General features: G+C 38.7%; 2 protein-coding genes across 6 annotated transcripts in view; one reads left to right on the plus strand and one right to left on the minus strand.

Annotated features, from left to right (window-relative positions):
• LOC131685420 (transport and Golgi organization protein 2) overlaps positions 1–18,038 on the minus strand; it is a 153,369-nt gene that overhangs the window by 120,750 nt on the left and 14,581 nt on the right. The gene's annotated exons all lie outside the window — the stretch shown is intronic.
• The window catches only part of LOC131685419 (uncharacterized), a 52,610-nt gene that overhangs the window by 27,319 nt on the left and 7,253 nt on the right, over positions 1–18,038 (plus strand). Inside the window, exon 2 of the mRNA XM_058969112.1 lies at positions 12,399–13,047. Coding sequence (XP_058825095.1) covers positions 12,399–13,047 — 649 coding nt within the window. The remainder of the gene's footprint in view (positions 1–12,398; positions 13,048–18,038) is intronic.

Raw genomic sequence — 18,038 nt, forward strand, 5'->3', positions numbered from 1 at the left:
TATATTTGGAACCGTCTACCGACAAATCTACATTTACGAATACCTCCAAAAGTGACTTCTTGAGGTCTCATGAAGGCCTGACACTAGCTTTATGATACTTTTGCTTTTCTAAACAGTAATAAAAATCTCAACATTCAAGAACTTCACTTTGTCAGAAAATGTAGGGCCATCGGAAGCTAAAACTTCGTAAAATCGCACTCCTGGTCCTTTTTTCAGTGCAGTACTCTACGTCACTCGTTCAAATTTGCACCGCTCTTATGGTAGTCGGTATTTGCTAGTATTACTGTTCTCCCATCCATTCTGGTAGTCAAACGGTGGGATAGCAAAATTCTTACAAGTTTCCTATCTCATGCCTCCACGCGATTCTAAGTCTATTGATGACATTTGGTCCTTAGACCGCAGAATGAGAGGGTGCGAACAGAATGAGAGGGTGCGAACAGATCTAGTCGAGAAAACATTGCCGTAAAAATGAATAGTTGATCGGAAATTAGCCCCAATACGACTAATCTGACTAGTATCTATGAACACGGCTCAATACGTATTGAAAATTCGCCGCGTCTGTTTTTATGAACCTAATTTAAAGCTCCGTTATTGCTAACAAGCCCGTGCATCAGATTAACAATCCTTTATATTTCCCTTCAGTGTTCGGTATTATCGCTCGTATACTTGTATTCCACAAACAATCCGATATGGAAAATAAGAAATACTTTCCTTGATTTATAACATCTCGCGCTATTTTTGCCAGTATAATATGCTGTCACTTGGTAGTTTTCAAGCCAATAAATATATCGTAGAGAAGAAGTAGCGAGTTCTGTCCAAATACTGTTGCAATAAATAGTGATCCGGCCCATTACGCAGATAAGATTAGCTTTTCCAGGCAATACTCCCACGATCGGCTGTGTGGAGTTCAAATTGTTTTTGTTTAGGGAACATAGTATACTCTCGGTAGCCGGCTGCCCAGAGTTTAAAAATAACCAAAAACTAAACAAGATCATCTCTTTTTCGAGTGATCGTGCACTCGAAGACTAACTAAACAACTACCTAATAAAATATGCTTTACAGGTCGCATCGTTTGCTTGGAGCGAATCCTAGACCTGATACCCTTCCAAACCACCAACTCCGCGACACCTATGGAAGAGTCTGATGAATCGTCGTCCTTCCGTTAAGTAGGTGGAGCATCAACACTTCCTGTCTACCTTATCCTTTATCCTTCCCCGTGAACGATGGAGATGGGGGCGGCCGGCAATGATGGCTATCATGCTGTTGAGGTTTTAATATGGGTCGGATTGGTATGAATTCCTACTTACCACTTCCTAAGCAACTCTTATTAGATAATCAGCAGTCAAACATGATGAAGTCAGTGTGCAATCCGCCAAAATCATCGTCACAACGCAACGCAACGCAACGCAACAACATTCCAACAATATTTTCAAAGAATGTTGCAGATTTGAAAAGAAGGAAGCAGAAGATTTTCACAAATTTAAATTCTTTTGTTTTATTTGTTAGCGCTGATAAAGGCTATTTAGTTTGCTACTAGCAAGGAGCTGCACAAACAAATCGATTTATGCAGTTAATCAACGGAGGCTGCCAAAAAGTTCGAATAAAAGCATGTGACTAGTGTACTTTGCATGTTCTATATTTTATCAATACTAGAGAGGATCAATAAAATAATTCAAATTGTTATAGCGACATGCAATTGTGGCAACACTGGCCATGAGATGGTGGGGGAACACGCACATTCGTTTTAGTTATGATGGTAGTAGCAGCAGAAAGGAATGGAAAAGCAGTGCACGAAAACGAGCGAGAGAAGATAATTTAAATTCTCTTTCTTTCTTTCCACACATCGTATTTCTTATATTGCTTTCTGAAAATTATTTGTTATACACCATAAAATGTAAATTTCAGTTTAACTCTTATTAGAACACAATTAATTGGTCCTGTAAAGAACCGTTTATTGTTTTATTGCGGGAGCATAATTCAGACGCACTCCCCGCGGACACGGTGAGCTAGAAAGCACTATTTTGCATTCTCGAACAAACCGACCAAGTAGGCATCGTTGGCTTCTCGGGGCATCATTACGACTGAGCTTTGTAAGCGTAGCTCGACTTTGCAGTCCTGCACAATCTCACGACCCAGACGCTGGAACGATAGCCTACTCTGTTGCCCTTTAGTTGGGGCGAAATTCTTGCAGGGCGACAGTTCCTGATCGGGTTGCGATGAGTCACCAGTAGCTGGGGCACTTTTTCCGCCGTCGTCATCGCCGACTGCTTTTCTTCGGTGGACTGGCTGCTTGCTAGTGCTTGAACGAATACGAATGATGAGAAAAACCGACCGACAGATATTTATATAATCGCGCTAATATGCACTACTATCGCTTTCTCGCTCGTTCTCGTGCCGTGCATGAGCCTTTCCTTTCCGTCCGGCTTCTAATGGCCTAACCAAAGGAATATGCCGTCTTTCCCCCACCAAGTGCTCTCGTCAAGCAACCCAATGCGAATAACCATACGAACAAACATGTAATGGACCTATATATAAACTTTTCATTATTTTATTGTTCGGTTGGTCTACCATAACGACGGCTCTGTGCGGGATGGGCTGAAAATTTTCACTTTTCCGAGTCGTTTTCGAAAGATTTTTCAAAACACATTTTTTTTGTTATTAGTACATGTTATACATACTTCAAATTTTAATACAGCATAGAGGAACATATTTGCAACAAATTGGTCTAAAAATCAAATCATTCTGTTAAGTATGATAAAAGTTATTAACGTTCAAAATCTGACGCGGCGCCGCAGCCGATATTTTGAAACGGGACCCCTATATTGAAACCTTAAATGTATTCTACATTAAAAAAATGCGGCGTGACTCCAGCGTTGACAAATTACTATACGGCGGAAGATGGATAGGGTTGTTCCAATGCAGTTTTCTGAGAGTAAATCGTACAAAGCTTCTCCGAATGCACTCTAGCCGGTTATTTTAAACGTCGTTGTATGGCGCCCATATTTGTACAGCATACTCCAAGGCGCTCCGGACTAGTGCGCAGTAAAAAATTTAAATACGTAGAAATCCACAAAATCGACTGCGTTTCGTTTTAGAAACCGCAATGTTCCAAAAGCTTTCGCCGTTGTTACAGTGATGTGGTCGGCGTCGAATAATACTCCCAAATCATGGATATAATCCTCCATCTCGCTGGTACAGGCTTGAAGGGTATATTCGCAACGCCTTAGAATTGCCAAAAATCTTACATTTATCGATGTTTATCTGCAAGCACCATATTAGCTGCATTATGTTGAACCACAGCAGAGTCAAGTCCGGAGGCAATTGAACCAATAATTTTCCGATCATCGTCACATACCAGTTTTCCAGTCTTGATGCGGGCGCAGAGATCGTTGATGAATAAGAGAAAGATCAGTGGCCCTAGATGACTTCCTTGAGGCACACCGACTGGCGTTTTTTGACTGCCCTTGAGCTTGTGGTACCAATTCTAACGAAGGCGGATCGTTGTTAGAAGTAAGAATGCAACCATCTGGTTACCCATCCAGGAAAACCTAGTCGATCCAGTTTCAACAGCAACGTTGTGGGGCATTTTGTTGAATGCTTTCGTGAAACCAAAATATATAGCGTCCACTTGTTGACGCTTCTCTACAGCTACAACTAGAAAACTTGTGTGCACCATCAAGTTCGAAGTGGCGAAACGTTTTTTCAAAAATGAAGCAGTCTACATCGCATTGTAGACTAACTTCTCCGAAACTTTAGCCAGGCAGTACAGCAGCGAGATTCCTCTGTAGTTTTCAACATAGTGCGTATTTCCAGCCATATTAATAGGAACTACAGCAGCTTCTTTCCATACACTTGGGAAAACCTTTTCTGAGATTGAACGTTGGAAAATATTACTTACTGGTGCAGAAAGTGCTCGGGCACAATGTCTTATGAGCACAGGAGACAAGCAGTCCGGATCAGGCCTTTTCAACGCTTAATATATCGGCATCATTTACGTTAGGAAGAGGAAGGTTGATATTATGCGTTGACAATGTTTCAAGGTACTGTTGCGATGGACCGACAGAAGGGCTGGTAAATATATCTCGGAGGTGATTTGCAAAAAGGTGAACCGACTCGGCTGCGGACTGTTAATTTTCGTCTCGAAGGTAGACACATTTTCTAGTATATCCCTGGAACGCTTTCTGCTATTTATAAACGTCCAAAATGTCGAGGGATTATTTCGAAAGCTGCGTTGAACTTGGTTCAGATATTTCCCGAATGCACTATTCCTGACTGTTTTATATTGCAGTTCAGTTTGAATAGTTTTGTTGTCGTCGGCCCTATGATGTAAGTATCGTTTTCGTTGTTTTCGGAGTACGTTGGTTAGGCGACCGAGCTCGGCGTTCCACCGCAAAAGCTTACAATCTGCTTTTCTACTGACATGTGTTTTAGGAGCATTACGGCGAAAAATCTCATTTATGGCATCATAGAGCAGACTGATCTAAATCATCTCCAAATAGCATGCATCTCACAAGAAATTGAGTGCACCAATGGTCATCGAGACTTCATCGAAGTTGCATCGAGTAAAGGCAAAGTTGAGATCGTCGTAAACTGTATCAAAAGCTTCACAATCATCGGAACGCATATCAAATCTTAAAACAAAGGGTTTATGGTGACGGTCTACCTTCAGTATAGATGTCGGTGGCTCAATCAGTTCGAACACCTCCGTGTCGTTAACGAAAGCTAGGTTGAGGGTCCGTCCATTCACGTTGCTAAGAGAGCAGATTTGATACAAGCCACCAGCGACCAAAGTTTATGTGATGGCAGTCTCTTGTTTCGATGTCGCATTTTCAAGAAGGTAGCCCATATAATCTTCATCGAAAATCCACCGGAGATGAGGGAGATAACAAATACATTGTCGCGCCTATTAGCTTTGTCCAGAATGCTTTTGACTGCAGAGACATGAACATTGTGCAAGTCAGGATCACTTTCGGCCTCAAATAAATGCAGCAAATATATTTCTTTATCGCTATAAGAACATCACCTCCACGCCTTAGATGACTGGTAGAACAGTTGCGATCGCATCGGTAGATTGCGTAGTTCGTCGTTAGCTCGGCGTTTAATATATCGTCAGGTAGCCAGGTTTCGGTGAGAACGATAATGTCGTAGTTGCAGAAAGTGAGTGTAAGTGTAATTCCTGCATTTTTGTTCTCATTCCACGAACGTTCTGGTAGTAGACGGACAGGAAATCTGGTGTTAAACGTGACGGTGTGCTATAAATCAAAAGGGTATCAGAGCGCAGATCATTATTTAAAGCAAAATACTCGCCTGAGAAGGGAGTTTGGAAGACGACCTCCGAACGCAGGACCGGGACGACTAAGCTGGTCACTGGCTGATAGCGTGACTGCGCCGGAGCACTCGGAGGCTTCCGTAGTACTGTATAACGGGCGTCCCGGTGATAGTGGCCGCAAACAAAGCGTACCTTCATTCAGCTGGTTCAAACCATTAAAGAGCACGACCGGGTCAGGAGGGTTGCGTCGAAGCTGTTGTGTTTAGCAGCAGCCTGTAGTGGGAGGCATTCTGAGCGAGCAGAAACGATGCGATCGAACTTTCCACTTAGACATTGAAGTTCGTCAGGCAGGTTTGCAATGATGGTAGAATCAAACGAGTTGTGTTTGTCAACAGAATGAAATTGAGATTTGTTTCGAGGGTGTGCAGAATCTTAAACTGCTTGGGAACGACATATACCCTCCTTGGCTTTATCTGACACGGAAGGAGTCGCCGATTCGTCAGATAGGTTGATCGCCGAGGAAAATAGAGTTAGAAAGACGAGTTTTCCAGAATAGCGATGAGCTACAGACCACCACTCAATGAAATTCTCTCTACAGTAATCCTGATTACTGATCGTTGGGTTGATAGAATAAATTCCGTGGGGTGATTCCCAGGACGTCACGAGTGTCATAATCCATCTTGACCCATACAATGTGGAACGAACTTCCGCAGTACCCACGACACTTTCGAACAGTCGATACAAGCCATGCTTTTGAGCGTAGAAATAACGCCTAGTGGTTATGCAATATGTGCAGAAAAATAATTCTAACAGTTATGATAACGTGTGTCAACAGAAGCGATCTTGGACGCAACGTGTGATAACTCAGCTATCCACCAGAAGAGGTCGCTTTTGCCCAAAAAATTAAGCGCGACGTAGTGTACAGTGATAACGTCAAGTGAAAACAAAATATCACAAACAAAACTATCATTTTCACGAATCAACACATCCAGATATAATCCTGCTTGAAGTCACGAAACTTCAAAGCACTCGTACGAACGAGAAAAACAGATGAAAAAATAAAAATAAAAGAAGTAGTGATTGTAAAAAACTAAAAATTAAAAAAAAAACTTTCAGCTCTATTGATGACCGGAAAATAGCAAACAGTGATGCCAAACGAAATCCCTTTCATAGCATTTTGTCGCAAAATCCGAAACTCCATCTTGAAATCAACATTTTGCGTTACGTGATTTACGATGATCATTTAACAAAGGGGAATTGTGGGTAACATGGACACATTCATATCCAATAGCTGGTTATGCTCAATATTATTCTACAAATGTCTATTACATGCTTATTACACTTGGCACATATCAACAAGGGTACGACTGCCACGAGCCTGATGCGCAACATGTCGACGATGACACATTTGGAACAAAAATATAATATTTAAATAGATAAATCAGCATGAGTTAAATGTTATCTTCGTGTTAACATATTTTGGAATGCAGTGGGGTGGGGCGATTATAAGCGTGGAAGGGGTTGTGAGGGAGGTCTAGTTGGTGAAAATGGGTTCAATCATCACCGAATAACCGATGTGATTTTAATTCTGGAATATGAAACTGGGCCTTTCGGAAATGTTGATAGTGGACAATCTATACAAAAACTCAATAAGTGATTTAGACCTACAAATCGAAATAATTTGATGCCCATTTCAATGGATTTTTAACATTTGAAATATTACGATTGGATCGGTGTATACGAAAAATTCCTATGTAACCGTAGTAACCAAACTGTAACTTCGGAACCAAAAGTCAGATCTTAATGAAATTCAATAACAGTCAACAAAAGTATGCGTAAATGTAAATGATAAACAAATACAATAAAATAACACATTTTTCATGAAAAGAACAGAAATAACTCATTCATCGTTATTGCGAAGAAATTCTCGCGCTTTTTTGTTGATGCCGAGTAGCAGCCAGCGCACGCCTTCTCCAGTCGCTTTCTTGGCTAGTTGACTTAATCCAACCAATGCGAACCTGGGAATAATTTGCTGGATTCAGCTCTTTCGGGATGAGCTGCCGTTGGTGTAATGTCGCACGTCCTTACTTAAATGGCAACTGGCTAGATCTGGTCAAAACACAAACCATCACAGGACTTAATTCTTGTCTTCTTGTTATGGCACCCCATTTTGTAAACTTTTTAATTCGTAGTCTTATCTGTGACAAAAACACTGGGTTTCTTGACACAGGCACAGATTGCTTGCTAAACCATAATTCCTTTTTTGTGAAAACAAACTTGAATCTACTAGGAGACTTTTAGAATTTGTGCTACATGATTTCATTAAAATCTGGTTTCGCATGTGAGTCATCGGCAATCTAGACATATCAATTGAGCTTTGTCAGCACCAGGTTGTACAGAATACGTTTGTTGTTTGGGGCTTCGGTTGGGTTGTTTATTTTAGCGGTAACATTTATAGTATTTTCGGAGAGTTAGCGAATCCAGCGAATTTTTTTCGAGTTTTTCGCCATTATTAAAGATGTTGGGATCAGCCTTGATTTACCGAATGACCTTGGATTGCTCGGAAAGTACAGTTTACGGTAAACGATTCCACTATGACGCTTCAATAGCACTTTGCGGGAAGTTGTCTTCTACTTTTTAATCACTCGACTCACAGTTCTCTTAGAATAATCCAGTAGTTTCAAGAATGGACGGGACAATATTGTCACTCATAAGCATGGGAAAAACCGCATCTCTAACCGTTCGTTCGCCATTCACAAGAAAGATTCCTTCGTCTATAAAGCATTCTGCGTGCATGGAAAATGAAGTAAAGCAACCTGGTGCAGCGAACGCACTTGAGCCGAACTTGAAGCAAATCAATTGCTATTTTGTTCTAGCCCTTCGCAGAATGTATGCTATGATTTTTTCATAATCCTATAAATAATTGGATAATCATTTATCGTTTATTGGTTATCCGATAATCGTAGATGGCGCTGGTTTCCACTGGGAGGTTGATATCGCTATTATCTTGTTCCGGACGACAGAAGCCCAGAATTGATCCACTGGATTTCCGCTCACATATCGTACGAAGCGACAAAAACAGGACTCTCTTTTCCATTTTCTGCATCTTCTAGGACTTTCTAATTTTGTAAATTAAGTTAGTGAATTATTTCTTACAATCTGGGCTTATTAGCCAGGGCAAGGTGTAAATACCTCTGTCCCATCCCAAAGGACCAAAGGAGTGACATTAACTTTTTTAGCCAAGTCACTCCCTACGAATTAATTATATCCCCCTTAAACTGAAACGGTCGGTACGGTTGTCCTCGTTTCGTCCTCATTTAAGATTCAAAACAATTCATTAACTAAATTATTCATTAAATGAATAATTTAATTGCCGTCTAGTTTTGAAACATATTCAAACCCAACTCGCACAGTAGACCTGGCCGTTTTAATAATTGCGACACATGGAAATATGCTTCAAAAATTGACAAGAAAAACACTACAGAATAACTACAGTGTTTTCCAGAATGCTTCTCAATACTGGCTAGGTTAGAATAGAATTAAGTTAGCAAATTATTTTTTATCATTCTTCTTATCTATTCGTAATACACTTTTTGCTTTTCTTTCTAGTATTTAAAATAATATACAACGCACGAGTGAAATTGCTAGTATGTCTGTCATGCAAAGTAAGGTTTTCAATTACAGTTAATGCTTGTTTTGGGCCGCTCAAAATCATATCATATTCTCGTCTCGAATACAATCGATACCTTTTTTGCTACAGCCTCGGTTAAAATTTTTAATTATCTTTTTTAGATCATTTGATTCTTTTCCTTTTACCTTGTCGCGGTAATATGTTGAAAATAGACACTTTACCCTATTTCGGGTTTCCTCCACTATTCAATGTTGTAATAGTTGTTTCATAAAAATTGTATATTCTATAACTATTAGATCGGCAACAATATATATATATATATATATATATATATATATATATATATATATATATATATATATATATATATATATATATATATATATATATATATATATATATATATATATATATATATATATATATATATATATATATATATATATATATATATATATATATATATATATATATATATATATATATATATATATATATATATATATATATATATATATATATATATATATATATATATGTATACCTCAAAACTTACAGTCGCTTGGCTTATTTTATAATGAACCACTTTGTTGAAGATCGCATATTTGAGGTTCCCCTAAAAAGTTATTTAACTTTGAAGAGGCAACACATAACTTTACATAAGAATATCTTTTTACTTCAAAATCGGATCAATTTGCAGTCTTCGGCAATGTTGATCCTTGCACCTTAAGCTATATATCAGCAGATTTGCACAAGCGATGCACAAGATGATACTGGCATTTTGTAGTGAATTTATTATTTCCTTTGCCTATTTTTCATATATTTTCACATAGAAACTTGAAAACTCTTGTGAATGAACTAGAGTTTTCGAAAAAAGCTCATATTTGACAAATGATATGTGAAACCAATTACCGTTTGATTTAACAGTGTTCCGAAAAAAGTCAAAATTGTTGCCATTGGCTATACTACATCCCCACTACCATCAGATCATATTGAATCCTTTAGAGTTGTGCCAATTTAATAATATATTATTTTGTTCGATTTCTTCAGGTAGTACTAGATTCATTAGATTTTAATAAATTTTCCTATTGTTTTCTTCAGTGTCCGTTGGTTGTTCATCAGGCGGCTGAAACTTTGTGTTTTTGATTACTATTGATAAATTATTCTTAGAAAGAGGCTTTGCGTAGAGTGCCGTCTATTTATAGTACTGACACGTGGTGATCTGGTTTTGCTACATATAAATTGTGGTCTGAGCAATGTACAGTGGTCCAAAATGTGAACTTAGTGGGAATTGCTTTTGATTAAAACTGAATATCTTAGCCTTATAAATATGTGTTCAAGCGTCTGTTGAGGTGTCGGATTTGTCTTTCATTTGGAAACTGTTTAGTCGCGGCGCAGTGAAACTCGCGGGTAGGATAAACTACTGTTGGTTTATTTGAAGTACATTTACGGACTGACGAACATAAGGACATAACGGATGATGCTAAAACTATTGGACTAAAGCATTATCGTAATGACTATCTAACTTATTAACGAGTGAACGTGACTGATATGGTGTGAGCTGGGAAACCCCTCTACTAACCGGAAATATATTTCGAGTTGGCAATACTGACAGAAGCGCGAATTATCCACACCAAAATCACAACTGTAGAATTTACTAAAGTGCATACCGTTTTCGTTAGTGTATAGTGAAGCCCTATTAATCTGATAATAACGGATTGTTTAAACGAAAAGAAGGCCCTTCTTTTCGTTTATACAGAAGCTAGAGAGGTTCTAATTTTAGCAAAATCTGAAATTTGAACTTTTTTAAGATACCAGGTAGAGCTGGACTATCTTCAGCTGGACTTCTAGCAAATAAGATATTTTTTGTATATTGCAAAATTTACTCAAAAAAATTATTTTTGGTAAAAAGTGTATATAACTTTCTAACGAAAGTCATTACGCGGAGACAAAATGTTCTCTTTCAAAATATCTGAAAGTATGTTTGAAGTTATCTTAACGATAAATCAAAACTGCAAAAGTTATATAAATTAAACCATTTTACAAGAAACACTTAAATTTTTTTGATAAATTTGTTGTAAAATGTAAAGTACAAGACATGAAGCTCTAGTGTCTTCGACAAAGTTTTTCAAAATACAACATGTGTGCAATGATAGGAACTAGTATTTGTATCGTTAAATTAGGTTGGTTAAGGCTATCACATTACTGCCGCCTAATCATCGTCGAGAACGCTTTCTCGTGACACACAATGTTTCATAGTCTTCACTTTATTATTCGGTGCTAGATCGGGAAGTCATACCTCGATTTTGTTGTCATTCATGTACCCGAGTATCTTGAGCCCAACATCGTCGACGTCTGCGACGCGACCAGGATAAATATAATAAAGCCTTCTTGGCCATATTTCAAAACGATCTTCATGCTAAATTTCTTGTATGATGGAGTCAAATAAAAGTTACCAAGTTTCCCTGCATGTCATTAAATAAATATATATTGATGATGTCATCTTGAACCTCCTCAAACAGAGATTGTTGATGAATAAACCAAAGCTCACTTGTTCTAAGTGACTTCCTTAAGGTAAACATTTCAAGCAAAATTAGGCGTGTGGTACTAAAACAATTGTTTGTGAATAATATGATTGATACACTGGATTATATAAATTTGACAAGACGCAGGTCTAGAGGGACCTTCACTGAATTCTCGAAACATTTTAAATCTTTAAGAATTTAGGATAGAAGCGTTTATGCAAAAATTCAAACTATTGTTTCGACCTTGAACTCGTGCAGTTTGTTGTCTAAATTATGCATTATTGATTTTTCTGGAAATATTGATTCCAGTACCTAGCTCTTCCCCCAAGGAATGGACTGTATGTCTGTAGAAAAAATGTTTTCGTTCCTACAACGCATACTTGATATTCGCTATAATTATAATTATTCGCGTTTTTTGTCAAAACGCTCGCAAACAATTTTGCTCCGTGATAACCTCGTTCTAGAACCACAGCTGGATGACTCAGTAGGTCACCAGGTTGTTCAAGAAACGTGCACAATCAATACGGAAACCGCCAGCTCCGGTAGGTTTCCAAATCGACACTTTTTCCTCAGCACTCGTTGTTTGTTATGATACAAACACATAAAAGCAAACAAACAGTATTACGCTAAACGCGATCAAATTTCGGAAGAGCCACCGAAACCTCCGTACGTTGCTGTTTCAATTTTAAAATCACATGTACTACAGCACTATGGTCGGAATTCCGCCAGGGAAGCTTTCGATTACGTAGGGCACACTTTTGCATGCCCCGGCAACTTGCCACCAACCTGCTGATCTGGACACGGCAAATTTTATTATGATCACTCGGCAGATCTGCTGCGCGTGTTCATCGAATTGTAAACAGATGTTTGTAGTTACTGCGATAGGGACAAAAAATATTATTTACAAACATGCGTGCGATTCCTGTTTTTTTGGCTGTTTGTTAATTGATTGTTTTTATTTTGTTCTTTTCAGCGCCATCACCGAGCTTCCAAAGGTCATTAGCGTTATCGCCAAGGTAGCTCCAACGAGCCAGCTCCGAAGAAGTTTGTACAACAGCTCGGCTCACTTCCAGCGGGAAAAGTACATCTTCGATATCGTGTTGCCAACGTTTGAAAAATTCCAGGAAACCAGAGGCCTCAAACCATCGCGAATGTTCAATCACTACCCGACGGTGATCGCTTCCGACTGCAGCGAAGGGCGAGAGTTCGTTTTGCTCGGAGACCTATCGGCGCAAGGTTTCCGCAATTTTCAGCGAACGGAACCGCTGGATTACGAGAGTGTGTCGCAAATTTTAGTTTTTCTAGCCCGATTTCACGCCGTTTCCTTTGCCATGAAGGACCAGGCGCCGGAAATATTCGAAAAGATAATCGATCAGCTGAGGGAGACTATCTTTGTGGCACCGTTGCACAGTTCGTTCGAGGGTTTTCTCAAACGACAGGTCGACTATGCGATGAAAACGTTGGAGCACTGTCCGGCCAAGGGCGATGCCGAGGTGAGCAAGCGGTTGTTCCAGTTTCGGGACGAGTACGGACCGTCGATGGTGGAGTGTGTGGATAATCGTGCGGATGTGGTGATTTGCCATGGGGATTGCTGGATCAGCAACATTCTGTTCAGGCAGAGGGTAAGGATTGTTTCAAATTTTTCATATTTACCAGGGATAGTTTCATACAATTTTAACTGAAGGTGGCCTCTTGGTCCGAGTCAGACTTATCTGAAATTTGCGTCAGAATTCCAGCCTTCCGAAGAAATTCTGGCTCAAATGACGCATTCGGTTGCTACGTTTACTAGTCAGAAAATTTGCTGAAGACAAATTTTATCAACTACTTCATTGTTTAAGAATAATTGTTTAATTTCGCTATTAGGTGAAATTATATTGTCCTTTCAATTCCGCTACCAAGTACAATTGATAATCCCCACGAGTATTATTTTAATCGTATTCAAACAGCTGAATGTTATTGCTGGAAGGAGATTCTTAGTCCCTTAGGTCCTTCTGCTTATGGATCCAACCAATCCAATCCCACAACTCAAAAAATTCCGTTAGTGTATGAGTATTCCTCGTACCTTAACGATTATTTGAATTAGGAATAATTTTTTTGTGCATTCGGGAACGATTGTCCTAAAAATCGCGGATTTAAGCTGTAAAAATTGTATTGAAAAATTCTCATCTATAAACCAAAAATTTATGCATAGAAAAGAAATTAACTACAAGAACAATTAATTACGATCAATTGAAAGAAAAAAATGAAGAGAATCGGTTGAGTGGTTTTTCTGCAATAGTGATCACGGAAAAATCATTTATTGGAAAAACGAAATTTCGAGATAATCGCTTGGAAGCGCTGTTACTTTCGATCTATTTCTTATCTATTATTTGGGTAAATACTCTCAAGGAGCTGTACTTTCAGATAAAGTAAAAAAATCGATTTTTTGCGAAAAAAAAGGTATGTAACCCCTTAATAATTGTGTCACATACGTATGTGCCACCAACATTAATATTCACGCGAAAAGGCGAAGGCGAACGTTTGCAATTTTCCAGTATTCGTATATGTATTGGCTGTGTATGCGTAAACTAGACTAGACCAAAAACACACCCAGAGCCGTAGTGTGGTATTCTGGCGCCCTTGGCGGAATCTCAGTCTTGCGCCCTTTGCGGCATTTGTCTAATCAATCTAACCGGAAATGAAGCATCAAAAACGCTATAGTTCTGTGAAAATTTAAATATAAGTAGTATAAGATTTCTCTCTAAAGGTTACGGATAGAGCATTTTTTCGGAAGACTTTGGGAAATAAGTTGACGCTAGGTACTTGAAGACGATGGACTGAAAGCAAGCAAATTACGTTTCTGGCAACAATCCTTTTATGAAGGACAAGTGTGGCCACATGCCCGCTCACAACGTTGAGATCGACGGTGCAGTCGCCGATTCGAGTTTTCCATGCGTGGATCTTCTGAAGCACGAAGTTGGCTATTTCAAGAACCCCTTTCTGAGAACAAAGCTTCTGAATGGCAATCGCACTGGACGGGACAAAATGGTGTATTTTTTGTATTTGTATTTTTTCGAATGGAGAAATATTAAAAAGAGCTATTCCACTTACTACGACAAATCATAATGCTCTCTTGGCTGAGAAGTGCGATTCTGATGATCTCCATGTGGGACTCACTGCTCACAAGAGTTACAGACAGATGACATTCCTTACAAAAGCTTAAATTTTCCTCTTGAGAGGCCACCGAATATACCTGCTCGAGCAAGCTCTGACACAAAACCGAAGTAAACAGTTCTTGATCTTAGAAATTTAAGTTAAGTCAAGGAGTTTTCAGCGCTTTTAGGAACACCAAAGCATAGACATTTCAACCAGAGATTCAACTTAGTGCAGAACTCGTTGATGACCGACAACTTTTTGATATTGCGATTACAATTGATCTAGCTTGCTCCACGATCTCCACGAGCTTTAAGGAGATGGGCTGCTTCATTACCCATGACCACAAATCTCTCGCATTGAATTTTTATGAAACTGAGTAAACAAGCGATAAAGTTTATAATATTTTCGCTATTTTTTAATTTCAAATCTTTGCAGTTGAAATTTTTGCGTTGTGCAATTCGAGCACGTTCGTTGTTTATTCCGTAGGATAATCTTTTGGCACTTTTGGTGGAGTCTCAGTTGTGCGCTTCTTTGATGTTTACATTGGCTTTCTGGCTTCGGTCTTATTTTAACACATATTTTCCCTTATTATAAAGCAGAACAGGATTTCAGTGCCCTTAAAGGTTGGCAACCTTGATGGGGGCCAACCTGTTCAACCGCACGCTACGACTCTGCACACAGCACCATACAGCTATACTGTATACGAGATCAAGCAACTGTCCATTGTATATGTCAGCTGGTTGGAATCTGGTTATCCCTAATTCCGGGGTAAAAAGACTAGCGTTTCGATCCAAAAATTTTTGCGGACACGATCGAAGCGGCTATATGTAAGTACACGGAAAGAAGTGTTCTGTGAAAAATCATTTTCTGAACGGATAGTTTTGATTTTACCAGATGGATGAACAAATGACAATGGCTTGGTGCAAAATTAAAAAAAAAAAAACTGGACAATAAAACACACATTATCGGTAACAAATATTAAAAATCAATATAACAGCCACTTTAAAAGCATAATAAACTTCTTTTGAGAGTCCTTGAAAAGGCTCCATTGTCAAATACATAATACCTAAAGTTACTACAGTCGACCCCCATCCAAAACTTCATACTATGTAGAGCATTATGTCATAAACCTCAAAGAACATACAGAAAAAAACTATCAACATTTTACTTATTACGTTTATAGATCATAAGTTCTTTATTTCAAAAACTACAAGGGGCAGCCCTATGGGGTTGCACGAGCTGTAGACGTAGGACTATACTACTTGATGTAAAATATTTATTTTATTAGTACATTTATAGTAATAATAAATCAAACATATTTCTTACGTATGGTTTAATCACAACCAATCAACATCGAATATTACATATTGAAACAAACCTTCTTGGTTTTCAGGTCATTTCATTGGTAGTAGGTGATCGAATCCGATTAAACTTATTTAAGAAGATCTGAAGAAAGAAGACAGATAACTGTGACCGAACTAATATCTGGAACTAAAGCTTTATAGCATAAGGTTAGCTTGTAAAAACTTCCTAAAGTACGCATACAAATATAGCGAATGCATTATCGAAACTATAAATATCCAAGAATCGAAAACAATTTTATATATGGACAAGATGCGTTTTTGCAGCGGTTTTTCAAGAGGCAGTGTATTCATTCATAAATAGGCTTTGTAGTATGTAACTATTAGTAGAATCAAAATACTATAGGCTGAGTGGAAATGAATCACGTGATGGGGAAATGAATCAATGAATTAAATAATAATAAACTTTCGTTGTGCAATTTAGTCACAAATTAGATCTACCTACCTACACATTCGCCTCAAAACATTAAACCCAAGCGCACAAAGTAAAATGAATCAACGTTGATGATGATGGGCAGAGCGAAAGAGACAACTAATACCACGACATTATGTTAACCGTGTTTGCAAATGGAGCTCGCATATACAAACTATTTTGTGTGCGAATAATTATACATAAAAGTGTGCTGGAAACGAGCACAACACAAAAGATAGCATAATGTTTGAACGGTAAGCACAGTCGCATTCACTGGGTAGCGTACCTCCACAGGCAGTATAACGGACTTTTAACTCAGATACACTGGCTGTAAAAACACACAGCGCAGTGATCTGCTTCGCCTGCTGTTCAACAGGCAACTGAGCTGCTCTGGCGAAATCCGTCCGTTTAAATAGTCGATGATGACGTCATTCGTAGAAGCGTAGCGTGTTAGGTACACAAACCTGTCGTGCTGGACTAGGGAAGCGCTATCTTCTGTGTGTAAATGCGCGATATTTTGACTAGGTTGTTCATTATTTCAATTTTTAACGCCATGATATTAAAAATCTTTGGGTTTATCAATTGGAATCCATTCTTAGAAGTATTTCGGGGCGATATGTGCAAAAAAATTTGAAAATTTATCGTCAGATGGCTGAATTATATGCGTTTAAAATTGGACCACTTTTCGTTACATACCATTTTTGTAGAATTTGCAACGTGCACCCCTATATCGAAAACAAAGACGTAGTCCTACGTCAAAAGTGCTTGGATAAACATCAATTTGACGCAATTCCTTATTGAACTTTGTTCTATGACCCTCCATGAGTATGTATCGCATCCATATGCGACCGAAAAATAACTGTATCGCTTGTAGATCTATAGATCTTCACTCCAGGAAATTCTTGGAATACCTGGAACATGAGTGAATAAAGGCATACCTGCCTAGCTATTTGATACAGAATATTTTTTAAGTGATATAAACATACAATTTTGTAAGCTGCTTTTACAAAAGGAAATTCTATAAGAATGTAAAAAAAACTTTAACGAACTAAATCCCAAATATCGCACACTTTTTTACGAACCAATTCAGATTGAGCTTGTGCGACCACCCCTGGCTGCTACTCCGTTATCGATCTGGACTAGCTGAAGTAGATAATTATGCTTGGGGATCATCCATAAATGATGTAGCATTCTTTGAGTGATTTTGACACCCCCCTCTCCCATCGTAGCATTTTGTCACAAACTTCTAAATACCTCCCCATGATAATTACGTAGCTTGGCGGTAACTCTACCCCTCCCCCTTGTCATAGTAATTTATTTTTAAATAAAAAGCTATGTTAGTTATTCCCCTTTAAAAAGCTACGTAGCATGACATGAACCCCTACCTCATCACAAAATACAAACCCCCCCCCCCTCCTCCATATAATGCTACGTCATTTATGGATGGTCCCTTAGGAGTAGCGAAGCATCTTTCAATGTGCAACTCCTGGTAATCCTAAAGTGATTGATCACTATTGATCAATTCCGGCGCTGTGCCGGTCCGAACGTAGATCGCGAAAGGAAATGGAAGGAATGTTAGTTCGATACTTGCTTAGCTACTGCTGCACACACACTCCACAATAGGGCATTGCAAAAAAAATTTTTTTTTAATTCTCAGAGGCCCCCCTCCCATATTGTGACAAATGTCAAAGTAAGCTCAGATGCC

The sequence above is a fragment of the Topomyia yanbarensis genome, chromosome 2 (assembly GCF_030247195.1).
Source record: "Topomyia yanbarensis strain Yona2022 chromosome 2, ASM3024719v1, whole genome shotgun sequence".
NCBI classification, from domain to species: domain Eukaryota; kingdom Metazoa; phylum Arthropoda; class Insecta; order Diptera; family Culicidae; genus Topomyia; species Topomyia yanbarensis.